The sequence below is a fragment of the Oryza brachyantha genome, chromosome 2 (assembly GCF_000231095.2).
Source record: "Oryza brachyantha chromosome 2, ObraRS2, whole genome shotgun sequence".
In the NCBI taxonomy this organism is placed as follows: Eukaryota; Viridiplantae; Streptophyta; class Magnoliopsida; order Poales; family Poaceae; genus Oryza; species Oryza brachyantha.
Window position 1 is genome coordinate 21831048 of NC_023164.2, and position 15459 is coordinate 21846506.

Genomic DNA, 15459 nt, shown 5'->3' on the forward strand with positions numbered 1-15459 from the left:
CCCACAAATATAAAGGAATTTGAAGTGTTACTCCCTATAGTTTTATAATTCATATCGTCTTGAACAAATTTATGGTCAAAATTTTAACTATTAATGAATTTTAAAACAATTATTTTAAAAACACTAGGATAACATGTATAAATGAGCCTTAAAAATATTTAATAGAAATTAGCATTTATTTATTTCTTTCTATACTAGAATAGAAAACTATAGCAAATATATGTTTTGAAGACCATGTCTTTATCCAAAACGTGACCAATTATTTAGCTGGAGGGAATACTTATCGCATCAATCACCTTCTATTCAAGTACCTTTCCATTTTATATATCCCTAATGGTTCAACCACCTTTCGCTTACTGAGAGACATCCTAGATTTTTTGTCTTCTTTGTTCTTCCTTAGTCTCTCAAAAGATGCTCAATTTCTCATAGTTATAAACGGATGGGGTACTCGTTAGTATACCTTTGTTCGGTTGGACCTTTTGAGCGATCAAATACCAGCGTAGCCTTCCAGCCTCACCCAAACCTTTACGTATCCATTCAAGCATGCGCTCGCTATTGTTGGAGGACACGACGATCTCAAATACTACTATTCCACTGGTCAGCTAGCGTTGGGTGGCCGCTGCCCGCGCGCTCGCCGGCCACGTCGCGGGCGCCGACTCGTCCACCACCAACACCAGGCTTATCAGTGCATCCAGTCCCCGGCCGCCTCCGCCGCCGGAGTGACATTGTCGCTGCCACGCATGCTGGCTCGTGTTTGATTGATCGGGCTATTATATTGCCCGACCAGCTGGACAAGCGCGACATCGCACGCAAAACGCCTGGCCTGTTGCGCGCGTATATACACGGCTACGCTTTCAACGATCTATATGTTACCCAAGTTAGCAGCGAGCAAATCGTGCGTGCTGATCCAAACGTGCCAAAAGGGTACGTGTAACGGTAGCACGCAGGAGCATGTGGTGGCTCGCGCGCGGAGCGGCGCGCGCCGCAACGGCAGAGATCAATCGGTCTAGGGAGCGGAAAGAGAAGGGCGCGCGCACGCGCGGGGATATACACAAGAGCGTGAGAGACGTACGGGAGGAACGTATATGAAACATCCGCGCAATCATTGAAGACACGTATGTACTGCGGCCGCCGTAACGTGGTCCGCGCGTCGATCCGGCGCCGCAACAACGTAAGCCTCCGCGAGCCCCGGCTCCTCGATATTTCCTCGCTTAATTTGCTAGGTGCTTTGTGGGCTAGCTCCTGCAGCGACGACAGACGCGCGGCTCCCGGCCGGCCCGGGACCGCTACCGCGGCTACGTCAGTACGACGTATCATGCATCCACTATCAAATGCGCGGTTCCACCTCCCGTCGAGACCAGACCAGGACAAACACCGAAGCGCGCCGCACCCGTAGGGGATCAAAACGCGCGGCGCACAGGTGTCCCGCGACCGCACGAAGCGGCCAGGAGCCACTGAGTGATCCCACGGTGGGTGTCAGGGGCGCTCGGCGTACGGGCGGACGGACGGCGCCCCGCGAGACGACCGGTCGTGCGGTTGATTGGCTCTGCGCGGCAATGATAAGGCTAGTATTTGACTGTCTATGGCTCTCTCTCTCTCTCTCTCTCTCTCTCTCTCTCTGCGGCCTGCGCACCGCGGGCGAGAGGGTGCCGGACAAAGCACGCATTTTGGTGCCCTTGACTCCTAAGTTTAGATCGCACGTAGCCACCCCGCGCGGGCATGTGGCTAGTGATCACCGCCGGTGGTGTGTGCTACGTGCAAGCGCCCTGCACGCGTGCCATGGCCGGCGCTGCGCTGCTACCGTGCGGCTCGCTCGCCGCTGTCTCGCACGTAGTTCCGCCCATCACCCTGCCAACCTTCTACGCTTCTAGTTGCATCCGCCGCCGTGCATATCCTGAAACGAAATGGCACTAGCAACCTGGCATGGCATGGCATGGCATGGCACGTCATGTATATGCAACTAGGATACCCACCACGGTCAGTTTGGTCCCCCAAGAATCTATCCGAATCGCACACTCATGCTGTGCTTGATCAGCCACTTCCCGATCCAAATTGGGCTCCTGCATCCGTGGGACCTGACCACCAGGGCTCATATTCCTCATAGATAAACTTGTTTAGATACAACGATGGACTGGTAGCTACCACACTACAGGACGGAACAGAATGCATAATGCATAAAGGGCAACCCTCCATGCATGTACGTAATTGTCCTTTTGCCTGCAGAAAATATCCTGTCAAATCGCACCATTTCATTTTAATATGTGCATATTCGTTTCACAGAATGCTACTACTGATCAAAGGCCAAGTTTTATTTGTTCTCTTACGTGAAGCATGAGTTTGTACACACATACATGTAGCCTGTTGGTAGCTTGGGCCGGCACACTGATAATGCCGTCATAATTGAACCATAACAAGGGATCGATATCCTCCCCTGCCGGCAGCATGGCGCGTTGCAACATCTAGAAGGCAATGGCCTCATCAGCAATGACCGAAAAAGAAATAGGTTGAGTATACGTTTATAATGCAACTCATTCGAAAGTTGTGTGAAATTCAGATTCAGCATCAACTGTTCAATTCTATTACGAAATGCCTGCTATTCCCTTTTTTTCATTATATTATATAATATATACCCCTTTTACGTTTGCTCATAGCGATGAGGAATTGAGGATACGTTGGATTAAGAATGAACGCAAATGATGGTTGCGTGCCAGTTGTCCTTTTGCCTGCATGGAGTCAGGCAGAGATTAGGAACAAGAGGGTATTTTCAATGGTCCACGTGTCCAGAAACCAGGCAGATATTTTATTACTAGTTTCCACAGTAGACTACTACTACTCTCAGCGACTTCCTGGCTAGAAACATATCGCTACTACTACCTCCGTTCGCACCGTTTAGTTCCCAAAATTTTAGAAGAGGTTCAGAAGTTTAATTATAAAATAAATTTCAGATTCAGTCAGAAAACCACGAGATGAATCTTTTGAGTCTAATTAATCCGTCATTAGCACATATTGGTTACTATAGCACTTATGGCTAATCATACACTAATTTGTCTTAAAAGATTCGTCTCACGATTTCTCCTATAACTGTATAATTAGTTTTAACTTTTATCTATATTTAATGCTCCACTTATATGTCTGAAGATTTGATGTGATGTTTTTAGAAACTAAATAGGGGCCTAACTTCATTTTTCGATTTCTGTGCTTCAACATTTGATCATTCGTCTTATTTGAAAATTTGTAAAAAAAACTTTAAAAAAATTTATTCATGTATAAAGTATTATTTATGTTTTATTATCTAGTAAAAAAAATAATCGTAAAAAATTTTAAATAAGACGAAGAATCAAAACATTGTATCTGAACATTGGAAAATAAACTTAACACGAGACAGAGAGACAGTAGTATTCAGTTTCGAGTTGAAAGATTTTTTTTACGTTGATGAGTTGAGCCGCTGAATTTTGATTTGATGAAAAAGAGATGAATTGAACCACACCCTCACAGCTGTCCCATCACATGCAAAGGTCAACCTGTAGATCTGAATGCACATGCCTTTGAATTTCTGATTAAGATGTTAACCTACTACTAGCACTGCTACCATCCGTTTTTTTCTCAATCGGAAAAAAAGAGAGAAAATAGGTTAAATTCTTTTACTCTTTAAGAAGGAAAAACAGAGGGGGCAGAGCCGCACGCGCACGAGCATTTCACGACGGACTTATGGTATGTTCAACACCTGTCATTCCCATCATAAGCAGGTTCAGCGTTCGGCACGCATTCCTACTTTGCAATCTTAGTCCGGTCAGTGATACCGGCAAGAATTCCCAGCTGATGTTTACTCCCCCCGTCTTACTTACCATATGATTATTCACCGAAAAAATGATTATCCGCACATCAATAAATCATAAAATGAGTATCTTACAACGACCTCAGGAACAATAGGTAGATATGTTTACCCATAAGGGAAATACCAGACACCAACAAAATAAGCAGAACAGTGGCAAGGCAAGTATGATGGCTGGATGGGAATCAGCAGGGGAAGAGGCCAAGCAGAGCAGCATTATAGGAGCAGGAGCAGGAGCAGCTGCCGGGCAGTACGTACACGTACGAGAGCGCGTACAGTACCGATGGTGTGGAAACAGGGCGGAAAAGGGAGAGGTGAGCTGGAGAAAAAAGGGATGATTCCTGGCCAGAAGAGAAGAGGCGTATCACTGTATTGGTTAACCGGTTTAACCGATCAGTTTGATTAAATCGGCTCGACCCGCGCCCGCCTTTTGCCCTTTATTATTTCCGAATTGATTGCGCAATAATTCAGCAGCGTCTATCTGTCTCTCTCCCGCGCGGAGGCACACAGCTCGGCTATTCTAGCGCGTAGTGGTGGTGGTACTGGAGGCAGTAAGTAGATTTTTGGGCTGCAGCAGGAGAGCGAAAAGGAGCAGAAACCGGGAAGCTCAGCACGCGGCCAATCTATAAATAGCTGCCACCCCTCTTGCCTTTCCCTCCACACCCCCAACAACACCACCGGCCATTTCCCTCCTCTTCCTCTTCGTCTCCTTCTTCTTCCCCCTTCTACTCCTCCTCTGCTGATTGACAAGCGCAAGTGAAGCGAGCAAGCCCAAGCAAAGCTCCAATGGGTGCTTTTCTCCTGTTCGTATGCATGCTCATGCCTTTCTTGCTTGCCTGCGCCGTCCGCGGCCGGCGGCGGCAGGCGGGTTCGTCGGAGGCGTGCGGCGGCCGCGGTCTGCCGCTGCCGCCCGGGTCGATGGGGTGGCCGTACGTCGGCGAGACGTTCCAGCTCTACTCGTCCAAGAACCCCAACGTGTTCTTCAACATGAAGCGGAACAGGTACGGTCCCATCTTCAAGACGCACATCCTGGGCTGCCCCTGCGTGATGGTGTCCAGCCCGGAGGCGGCGCGGTTCGTCCTGGTGACGCAGGCGCACCTCTTCAAGCCCACCTTCCCGGCGAGCAAGGAGCGGATGCTGGGGCCCCAGGCCATCTTCTTCCAGCAAGGTGACTACCATGCCCACCTCCGCCGCCTCGTCTCCCGCGCCTTCTCCCCGGAGGCCATCCGCGCCTCCGTCCCCGCCGTCGAGGCCATCGCGCTTCGCTCCCTCCACTCCTGGGACGGCCAATTCGTCAACACCTTCCAAGAGATGAAGACCGTGAGTTCTACTGCCTAGTCTCATCTTCCTCCTCTGCTCTGCTATACCCTGCTTTGCTCCAAACGCTTTTTACGTCGTGCTGATCGATTGATGGCATATGTAACAGTACGCGCTGAATGTGGCATTGCTGTCCATCTTCGGCGAGGAAGAGATGCAATACATCGAGGAGCTGAAGCAGTGCTACCTGACGCTGGAGAAGGGGTACAACTCGATGCCGGTGAACCTGCCGGGCACTCTGTTCCACAAGGCCATGAAGGCCCGGAAGCGGCTGGGCGCCATTGTGGCCCACATCATCTCGGCCCGGCGCGAGCGGCAACGCGGGAGCGACCTGCTGGGGTCATTCGTGGATGGCCGCGAGGCCCTCACCGACGCCCAGATCGCCGACAACGTCATCGGTGTCATCTTCGCCGCCCGCGACACCACCGCCAGCGTCCTCACTTGGATGGTCAAGTTTCTCGGTGACCACCCCGCCGTCCTCAAGGCCGTCACCGTAAGTTCCCCTCCCTCGTATATATCTCATAGTACTAAGAAACGCTCTTTATGGTGAGGCTAACCGCGCGCGCCATGGATGGAACAGGAGGAGCAGCTGCAGATCGCGAAGGAGAAAGAGGCGACGGGCGAGCCGCTGTCATGGGCGGACACGCGGCGGATGTGGATGACGAGCCGCGTCATTCAGGAGACGATGCGGGTCGCGTCCATCCTCTCCTTTACCTTCCGGGAGGCCGTGGAGGACGTGGAGTACCAAGGTGAGCAGAACAGCAACCAAAAGCAGAGCTGTCCAGTGGCAGCCTGTCCGTCCCTTTCGGGACAGCCTCGCGCGGCAGTGCGAGTGAACTGGACCGAGTGGGGGGCAGACGGGTTCCCAACCGAAATAGACTAACTCGATCAGTCGCAGAATCTAACCTCGTTCGATCGTCTGCTCCGTGCAGGGTACCTGATCCCCAAGGGCTGGAAAGTGCTTCCTCTGTTTCGCAACATCCACCACAACCCTGACCACTTCCCCTGCCCTGAAAAGTTCGACCCGTCCCGCTTCGAGGTCAGCATCACGAACCCACTCGGCGTGTTTTTGTTCCCTTCCCCCTTTCCTTTCCCGGTGCGGCTGACTATCCAGTCGGTCCGCGGTTTACAAGCAGTGGCCGGTATGGTTTTTGCTGACCCCACGTTCCGTCTCGGTTTGCAGGTGGCGCCCAAGCCCAACACGTTCATGCCGTTCGGGAACGGGGCCCATTCGTGCCCGGGCAACGAGCTCGCCAAGCTGGAGATGCTCGTGCTCTTCCACCACCTCGCCACCAAGTACAGGTGGTCCACGTCCAAGTCCGAGAGCGGCGTTCAGTTCGGCCCCTTCGCGCTGCCGCTCAATGGCCTCCCCATGAGCTTCACCCGCAAGCACGAGCAGGAGTGAAAAACCGTACCCCAAAAAAGGGGGAAAAAAAAGAGGATGGCATCGGCTAGCTGTGGGGAAGCTGGCAACCAACCATCAACGGCGTGCAACGGCACCACTCAGCTCAGCGAGCGCGGGACGAGTCCATTTTCGCGGCGGTCACCGTCCCGGGGGACACCTGTTGGCGCCGCGGTGGGAGCGGGAGACCGAACGGTCGATTCCGTATTTGCACGGACCATCAGAGTCCTTGTACAGATTCTTCAGCTAGGACCACGGTTGGCGATCGAGAGGAGAAGGAAGTAGTAGCAGGAGCAAGAGTTGAAGGAAAAAAAAAAACGAAACAGCACGTAGACATCTGAGCTAGGGAGCGCCACAAAGAAGTGGCCCTTAATTGTAAAACCAACCATTTTTTATCCTTTTTGCTTAGTTTTTGTTTTTCAGTTTTACAAACAACTATAGGAGAAGAGTAGAGAAGAGAGGTGGAGAAGAGACAGGGAGGTTGAGAGGGCCTGATTGGGATGTAAGCTAGGTTGCCCGCCTGAAAGCAGGCTGGCATGCAGCTAGGTCGAATAATCGAGGCGAGCGATGGACGGATCGATTCATCGATCGCAATGGTCAAAATGGAAGAACGTCGTGATCCTGCGGCCTAAGCCAGGCCACGGGAGAGCGACTCCTCTGTACCGTTTCGTCCAACTCAAGAGAAAATGACCTTCCTGAGAAAAGTATTGAATTGGCTCTGCGCACACAGAAACTGCTAGCACACTCTATATTGGGGCAAATCTCAAGTACATTTTACTGTTAATATAATATTAAAAAGGGTATTTTTGCACTTTGTTAATTACTTGATTAACAATATTTTGTAATTTTGTTTTTTTCTATAAAGATCATAATAAAAATGACGATACTACCCCTTCAAATTTCTACTGCACCTAATATTGTTGGTAGTATAATTTAATCTCAGCTGTCTGATAAAAATAGTTCAACGATATGGATTAAATTCTACTACCAGTAAAATGTACCGGGTCAGTCCCCTGTATTGACATTGCAGTTAAGCAAGCAATTTCTTCGATCACTTCTTGAGTGCAAGCATGCATGCTTCGAATAAACAAATTCCAAACTGCAGTGTGATCCATAAATATATCGGTTGGACACTTGGACTTTGGGATAGGGTACTCTCATGAGTCAAATGAATGGAATCATCCATATCGTCGCTCTGTGTTTTTTTTTTTCCTTCGGAAACTCAAGCTAATCTTTTAGATAAAGCTAAAATAAACCCATCTTCTTGCCTCTCTAGCATTGGAAGGGCTAGCCTTTTGTTCCAGGGCCGAGATCCGTCTCCAATATTAAGGTTCTAGGCCACGTTTGATAGAGGATGGGGTAAGATAACTTACCCAGCGCGGAAAACGGAGTAATAGATTAGTACATGATTAATTAATTTTTAATTATTAAAAAAAATATAAAATAGATTAATATGATTTTTTAAAATAACTTTTCTATAGAAATTTTTTTTTAAAAAATATACCGTTTAGCAGTTCGGAAAACGTACACGCGGAAAATGAGTGACTAAGTTAATTAACGTGTGCCAACGAACACGGCCATAGAAACTAATTTTGGATGGCCAAGGCGTGTTCTTGATTATTTTTCAATGAATCCTTGATGTAGGAGACGCTTGAGATCAGACTGTTATGGTTGGTGTAAGTTCTCTTCAAAACAACTTAAGGAGTTTTTTTTTTCATTTTCATGAAAAAGTCAAACGATATATTTATAAGCAAAAAATATTTTGTGAATAAAACTTGTATGTACGTGTCATTAGTGATATAAAAACAATAGCTGAAAATAAAGCACGATGAAAAAACCCAGAATCAAAATGTTAAAAATTCAAATTTTGACTTAGAAGCAAAAGTAAAAGCAAAAAATGAACCACGATGAAAATACTCAAAATAAAAAAAAGTTAAAAATTCAAAATTTGACTTATAAGCAAAAGTAAAAGCAAAAAAAATGGGGATGGTGGTCACTTAGAATCTAGCACCTCCATCTTTTAGCTTTTGCTATGATTAAAAGCCAAAATTTGAATTTTTAATCTTAAAATTTTAAATTTTTTCCACAGAAGTTTATTTTACCGCCTTAGTTTTAGATGGCTATGAACATGTATATAAAAAAATTATTTACAAATATGCCGTTTGACTTTTTTTAGAAAAACAAAGATAACCCCTATAGTCTTAAACCGACGCATACCTAATTTGGTTGAATGAAAAAGTTCAGTCTAGTATTCACGGGCTTTTAAAGAAAACTTTTGTGCCCAAACTCACCCCCGTCAACCATGCTTCTACAAACCAACAGATCAAACCAAACAGAAACCAAATTCACTAGCGAAACACCAATGGAGTTAGATTGGACGGTACTTGCATCTCAATTAGATCGTTCACCGGTCAGACCTCTAGCGTTGTGTACTAAAACTTTTTCATGCTAATATATTGACGTACAAGTCTTTTGCGCGCTCGAGAAAAAAAATCGCTCATCGGATCTTAAATTAAATAAGGTGTTGACAATTTTCTTGGGATGAACCGATGAAGCGCCGTAGTACGTACTACAGCGGTACAGGGTTAGGTGACCGAGCTCGAGTGATTGACTTTTGGAGATGGAAACATGCATACTTAAAAAAACAGAGAGATGCAAAGAGCCAAAGAGACCTCACCTTGTACTACCGACGAGGAGAGACGAACAGAGCGAAAGCGAAGTTTCCTGGAAAGCGGAGGCCGGAGTCGCCTCTCCCTCCTCCAATGGCGAGACAGATGGAACCCTATCCTCTGTGCCAATTATTCAGCCAGCCGGGCAGGCAGTCACGAGCCCGGCATTATTCAGTTGCCCATCGATGGCTGCATTTGCATGGATGGACTCACGCCGATGCGGCATTGTTGAGTGAAACTGAGGGGGTGTTTAGTTGGTGAAATGAAAATTTTTTCGTGTCACATTAGATGTTTGACTGGATGTCTAAAGGAGTTTTCGGATAATAATGAAAAAACGAATTTCACAGCTGGCATGGAAACCGCGAGATGAATCTTTTGAGCCAAATTAATCCGTCATTAGCGCATGTATGTTACTGTAACACTTATAGCTAATCATGTGCTAATTAGGCTCAAAAGATTCGTCTCATGATTTCTCACATGACTGTATAATTAGTTTTTCGTTTTATCTATATTTAATACTCTATTTAGATGTCCAAAAATTTAATATAATATTTTTGAATAAAAATTTTTGGGAACTAAACGGAGTCTTGAGCCCCATCAGTGACAGGCAGGAGGCAGCTGCGTGCGGTAGCGCGCGCCCGGCCGGCCGGCCGGCTTGCCCTTCGCCCCGCCCCCGTCCCTCTTTTTTTTTAAGTCCCCGCGCGCGCGCGCGTCCACCGATGATCCATCTGGAAACGCGCCTTTCGCTGCAAGTACTGCCTGAGTCCCGCAATAAGATTATTTTCAATTTTTTGATATAATATTTTAACTCTTCATCTTATTTGAAATTATATTTTGATTCTTTATCTTATTTAAAATTATTTTGTAATTAATATTTTTATTCTTACTAGATGATAAAACATGAATAATATTTTATACTTGATTAATATTTTTTAGTTCTTTATAAATTTTTTAAATAAGATAAATGGTCAAACGTTAGACATGAAAAAATAAAAAATAAAATTATTATGGAACGGAGACGGTATGTTTTCAGCGATCGTGCGCGCGACGGGAATCATGCATGGAAGGGGAAGACCCTGCTGCTGATTGGCCACTAGATTCTCTGCTCTCCTGCTGGCTCATCTCAGCCATTCCAGGGCTGACACGTCGGTGCTGATCATCAGCCAGCGGAGGCTTGGGAGCTCCCCCCGTTTTACCTACTAATCCCATGTGCTAGTGCCGTACTGGAGAGACCGGAGTTACGGGTTGTCCATCGTGTGCGTGCACTTGCAATATTTTTGAGGCCGTGGTTGCATGTGCCCGAAAGCTAAGAGCTTCTTCGGTGTTAATGTAGTGCTAGCATGGACTGACTGTATGAAAAAAAATATATTGGGTGTCAACTGGAGAAAATGAGTAGGAGGAAGACCGTGTGACAAAGACAAATAGAAAAAAAAAGGCATTCTTATATTAAACAGAGACAAGTGGCTATATTCTGTTACTATATGTTGCTTAGATGTGTAGAATTACATGTGGTAATTTTTGTAGAAAATGGGTATTTAGCCTTTTGAAATAGTTGAAACGTGTCATATTATGAGTATGATGCTAATCATGCTTTTCACATGGTGCAAAAAATATGTTGTATTAGACTATTAGAGTGAATCTTTTAAAGCTTTACATAGATATTCACTAGTAGAGAAATGATCTTTAGTACCCTCCCGATCAAAAAATTCAAGTTTCTGTGGGATTCAAACCCAAGACCTATAACCTCAAGCCTCACACAAGTTACCATCTCATCTACTCCAGACATCAAACTTTGATAGAGATGATTTTCTTTTGGACTAACACTGGATACATCTTTAGCACCAGTTAAGGGGGTGTTTGGATCCCTATAACTTTTTTTAAGTTCCTGTCATATCGAATGTTTAGACACTAATTATAAGTATTAAATATAGACTATTAATAAAATTCACCTCATACTCTGTACTATTTCGCAAGACGAATCTATTGAGTCTAATTAGTCCATGATTAACGAATATGGTGCTACAGAAACATTTACTAACCATGAATTAATTAGGCTTAAAAAATTATCTAATAAAATAGCTTTTATTTATGCAATTAGTTTTGCTATCAATTTATATTTAATACTCTTAATTAACGTCAAACCATCCGATATGACAAGAAACTTAAAAAAATCCCCGATCCAAACAATAGCACCAACCAGAACTAAAGATGTCCTTAGCATACGTCTCGGTTGATGTTATCAGCGGGGACTAAAGATATTTGTATGGACTTGGTCATTTAATGCCGGTTCTTAATTTTTGTCTGTATATTTATGATTTGGGACTTTGGATAAAAATCGTTTTTCAGTATACTGTATCAGTTTTTACTGCTACCACTATAAAACCTACCCGATTTTCTTAACATAGAGACAACCCGTTACAATAGGTAAATTACTAAAAGGTTAATGCCCGAAACAATTGCAGCTCCTATCTTTGGTGGGACTAGCAAGCTGCAAGCTAATGAATGAATACGAAGAAGTGGTGTTATCTCTTTAGTTTTAACCATCTCTGTTTAGGCACGGTTCGAAACTAACTCTGATGCTTGATTTTTCACACAATATATTGTTGACAGCTACAAAGCCAATACGGCGGTAAAACACTTCGCAGTACTATCGAAGAGTACTATCCCAACTACGATATCTCGCGGATGTATAGTCATATAGTCCGAGGTATTGGTGATCAGGTGTAGAGAAAAGGGAACACACTGAGTTTTATAAAGGCGTGACCCATTAGAATAGCGTCATTTCTTGAATCCTATCCTTTTGCTTATGCTTATGCATATAAGCTAAAATTTAAATTTTTAATATTAAATTTAGAGTAGATTATAGGGTTTTTTATTGTAGTTTTTAGATTGTTAAGAACACGTATATAACAGTTTTATTTATAAATATTTTTTATTTCCAAATATGGCGTTTGGCTTTTTCCCATAATAAGCCAAAAAATCACCCATGTTTGGTTGGATGGCCAGTACTTTCAACTATATTAATCTTACAAGTACATAGCATGAGTAAGAAACCTAAATTTAGTCTGCCATAACATCGGCGCAAAGCTTAGGCATGATGATGTTCTTCAGGATCCTCCCATATCGACTCAATGAGATCGGATATGTGGCTAGTGTTGATTTGGCTTCCTCTCTTGGGATCTTGTATTTATATCCTTAGTTCTTCTTTTGTCTAGGTAGAACTAGGAGATAAGGTGGATATGATTTGAGTATTCTTGGCCGGGCCCAAGTAGAACTCTGTGTCTCTTTGCTCCTCAAGGACACCTTTCTAATTAACCCTAAACTCTATCCATATATATATATATATATATATATATATATATATATATATATATATATATATATATATATATATATATATATATATATATATATATCTTGTATAGAATATGGTATATGATTTATCCAATGAGTTATATACACGTTCGTGAAGTATTCATATTTAAAGCTGTGACAAGTACGAATCTATAATTATATTTTTTATAAATTAAAACATAATTATAACTTAACTAGTTATTGATAAAAAAACATGTTTTTGTTTTTTTATAAAAAACATGCATACCATATATAAAGTAATACCTCAGTAGATATATACAAGAAGCATTTCTATCTACTACTTAAAAATCACACTTGTCCTCCTCTCCCGTCGTGAGCAACCATTAACTCCCAACAAAATCATAATAAATAAACAGTTGGTTAAATTCTCCTATGGGTCTAATGTGGGCTTGTCCCTAATGATATGCAACAATTGCAATACACTGGTATGTTACAACTCACTCTGTCCCAATAAACGATCATTTTGATAAAAAAAAATTACCCCAAAATAAATGCCTACTTTGGGATTTAAAAGGAATAAATAGAGACATGTGCAGCTATTGCACCTACTGGGGAGTCACGTGAGCACATCTTTCATCACCAAAAGGGTTAAAAAATATGGACATGGAGGTTATTTTATTTGAGTACTAATTTGTTTGAAATTGGTTAAGTTGTTGCTTATTTTTAGTATTTGGAGAAATCTCCAGCATCGCACTTAACAATTGATTTCATATAATACATTCTTAATAGTTATAGGGAAAAACTTTGAAATATGGAATATTATCGCTAATTTTATTATTAATTATACTAATTGTTGACAAAAATCCGCAAATTAAGTCTCTCGTGTTTGCGCTTATGTTTGTAAGAAAAAATTAATTTTTAAAACTTAAATTTATAGTTGATTTTTGGCTTGTTTCATTGCAGCTATTTTCTATCCTTACTTTTAGATTGACAAGAACCCATATAAAAATGATTTACTCATGTTTTTTTTAATCGTAATAAGTTATTTCGCTTATGCAAAATTTCAACAAATCAATTAGGCTATAAGTTTGACATTTTCTAATCAAAATGCGCCTTAAAAATCTTCGGAGGGAGAGATTCCTTTTCCCCCGCAAAAGTCTATTACCCTTTTGTGCTGATTTTTTGCTTGGGAATTGAGCGGAGAAAATAAGGGTATGGAGGCAATTCTAACATCATTTGTCAACCTCTACTTTATTGTGCTCCGTAAGCTGTTTTGTCATCTCATTACATGAATTTGCCGTGTCATCTGGCTCTCGTTGACATTACAAATTTCGTCAGGAACGTAACAAAATTCAAGGGGCTACGTGGTCGAGATAGAAGGGTTAATTAATTAGGTCTCATGGAGCTAGTCAGCTAGCATGCATATATCATTCATATGATTAAACAATGCGTTGACTATAGCATGAATTAATACAGCCAAACTTTTCTAGGGGAGTTCTGAAATCTGAAGTATGATAGAGTTGACGAGTTCCCGTTTCTCTGTATGATTGCCGGCTGTATGCAATTAACGTGGCCTCTAAAATACAGCTTCCCAACTGTGTATTTTATTCAATCGCGAAACAACTCATGTATTTTATCCCGTAGTACTATAATACTATTCTTTACGTACATACTGACATAATAAAAATATATTTAGGCCCCAGGAGTACTGGCGCTGGCCAGCCTCCATTGATTCCTAATAATTTGCTTATATTAGCAGTTCTCCTCTGCATATGCTACTTATTTATATCCACGTTTGGTTTTCCAGCAAGCAAAGTCTACCAGGCACACCACTCTATCTGCATATGGGAAATTTAACCATTTGCTATTCTTACATGTGATCTTAATCCTATATGTCTATGATATGTAGGACCGAACCCACATATCACACAGATACATGAGAGTGACAAAAAGTTAAGATCACTCGTAAGAGTGACAAAGGCTGTATTCTACGTTATACAATTGTTCATTATTGTGGCGTCCCTGCCTATGAAAGAAATCGGACCAGTCTTCATCAGTGTCTTCAGATCGATCTCATTGCCATTGAAAATTGATTTTATATGTACTATATTGTTGATGGAAAACCCCAGTACCGTCCTCATGCATGCACGCATGGACTCGATCCTTGGCTTGTGCTTGCTGTGCGACGATTTCCACTTGTTTTTTTCTATACCTTGCAGGCGCAGTGGTGGAGAATACGCAACGTGCGTAGTACCGTTTTTATTATTATTGGAGTATCCATCAGAGTCAAACTTAAATGTTTATTTGACCTGAATTTATTTTTCGGCTTGAATTTTGCGCTTGATTAAATGGGCTATATAGGTCAACTCTACTTGCGCAAACCTGATGGGTTCCCATGAGCCCCTTTTTTTCCTTTCAAAACTTTTGAAGCAAGGGACATGTGGAGCTATCTTCTCAACTTTTAATTTGAAGTACAGAAGCTCGTTTTTTCTGCAAAACTCCGAAACAAGGATTTGTTATTGCATAACAATAATGATCAGCAGTCTTCGCCCAGGACTTCCAGGTTAGTAAACATATTATACTCCGTCAACTTGTACAGCGCTGCAATTTTGCCAGTAGCACCGTACTACGAGTGCTGCCTTTTTATTAGAACAGTACACATGCTGACTAAGGAGGTGTTTAGATAAGAATTTTTAGGAGAAGTATCACGTTAAATGCTTGACCGAATGTCGAAAGGGGTTTTCGGACATGAATGAAAAAACAAATTTCACGGCTAGCCTAGAAACCGCGAGACGAATCTTTTGAGCCTAATTAATCCATCATTAGCACATGTTGGTTAATGTAGCACTTATGGCTAATCATGGGTTAATTAGGCTCAAAAGATTAGTCTCAAGATTTCTTCCATAACTGTGTAATTAGTTTTT

At 43.0% G+C, this 15459-nt stretch overlaps 1 protein-coding gene across 1 annotated transcript; it reads left to right on the forward strand.

The window, feature by feature from the left end:
- Nucleotides 1-4423: 4423 nt before the first annotated feature.
- LOC102708964 (abscisic acid 8'-hydroxylase 1) lies at nucleotides 4424-7255 on the forward strand. The gene is made up of 5 exons (XM_040521284.1): nucleotides 4424-5152; nucleotides 5259-5642; nucleotides 5730-5898; nucleotides 6082-6188; nucleotides 6333-7255. The coding sequence occupies exons 1-5, from the start codon at nucleotides 4619-4621 to the stop codon at nucleotides 6552-6554; spliced, it is 1416 nt and encodes a 471-aa protein (XP_040377218.1). The 5' UTR covers nucleotides 4424-4618; the 3' UTR covers nucleotides 6555-7255.
- The last annotated feature ends 8204 nt before the right edge of the window (nucleotides 7256-15459 follow it).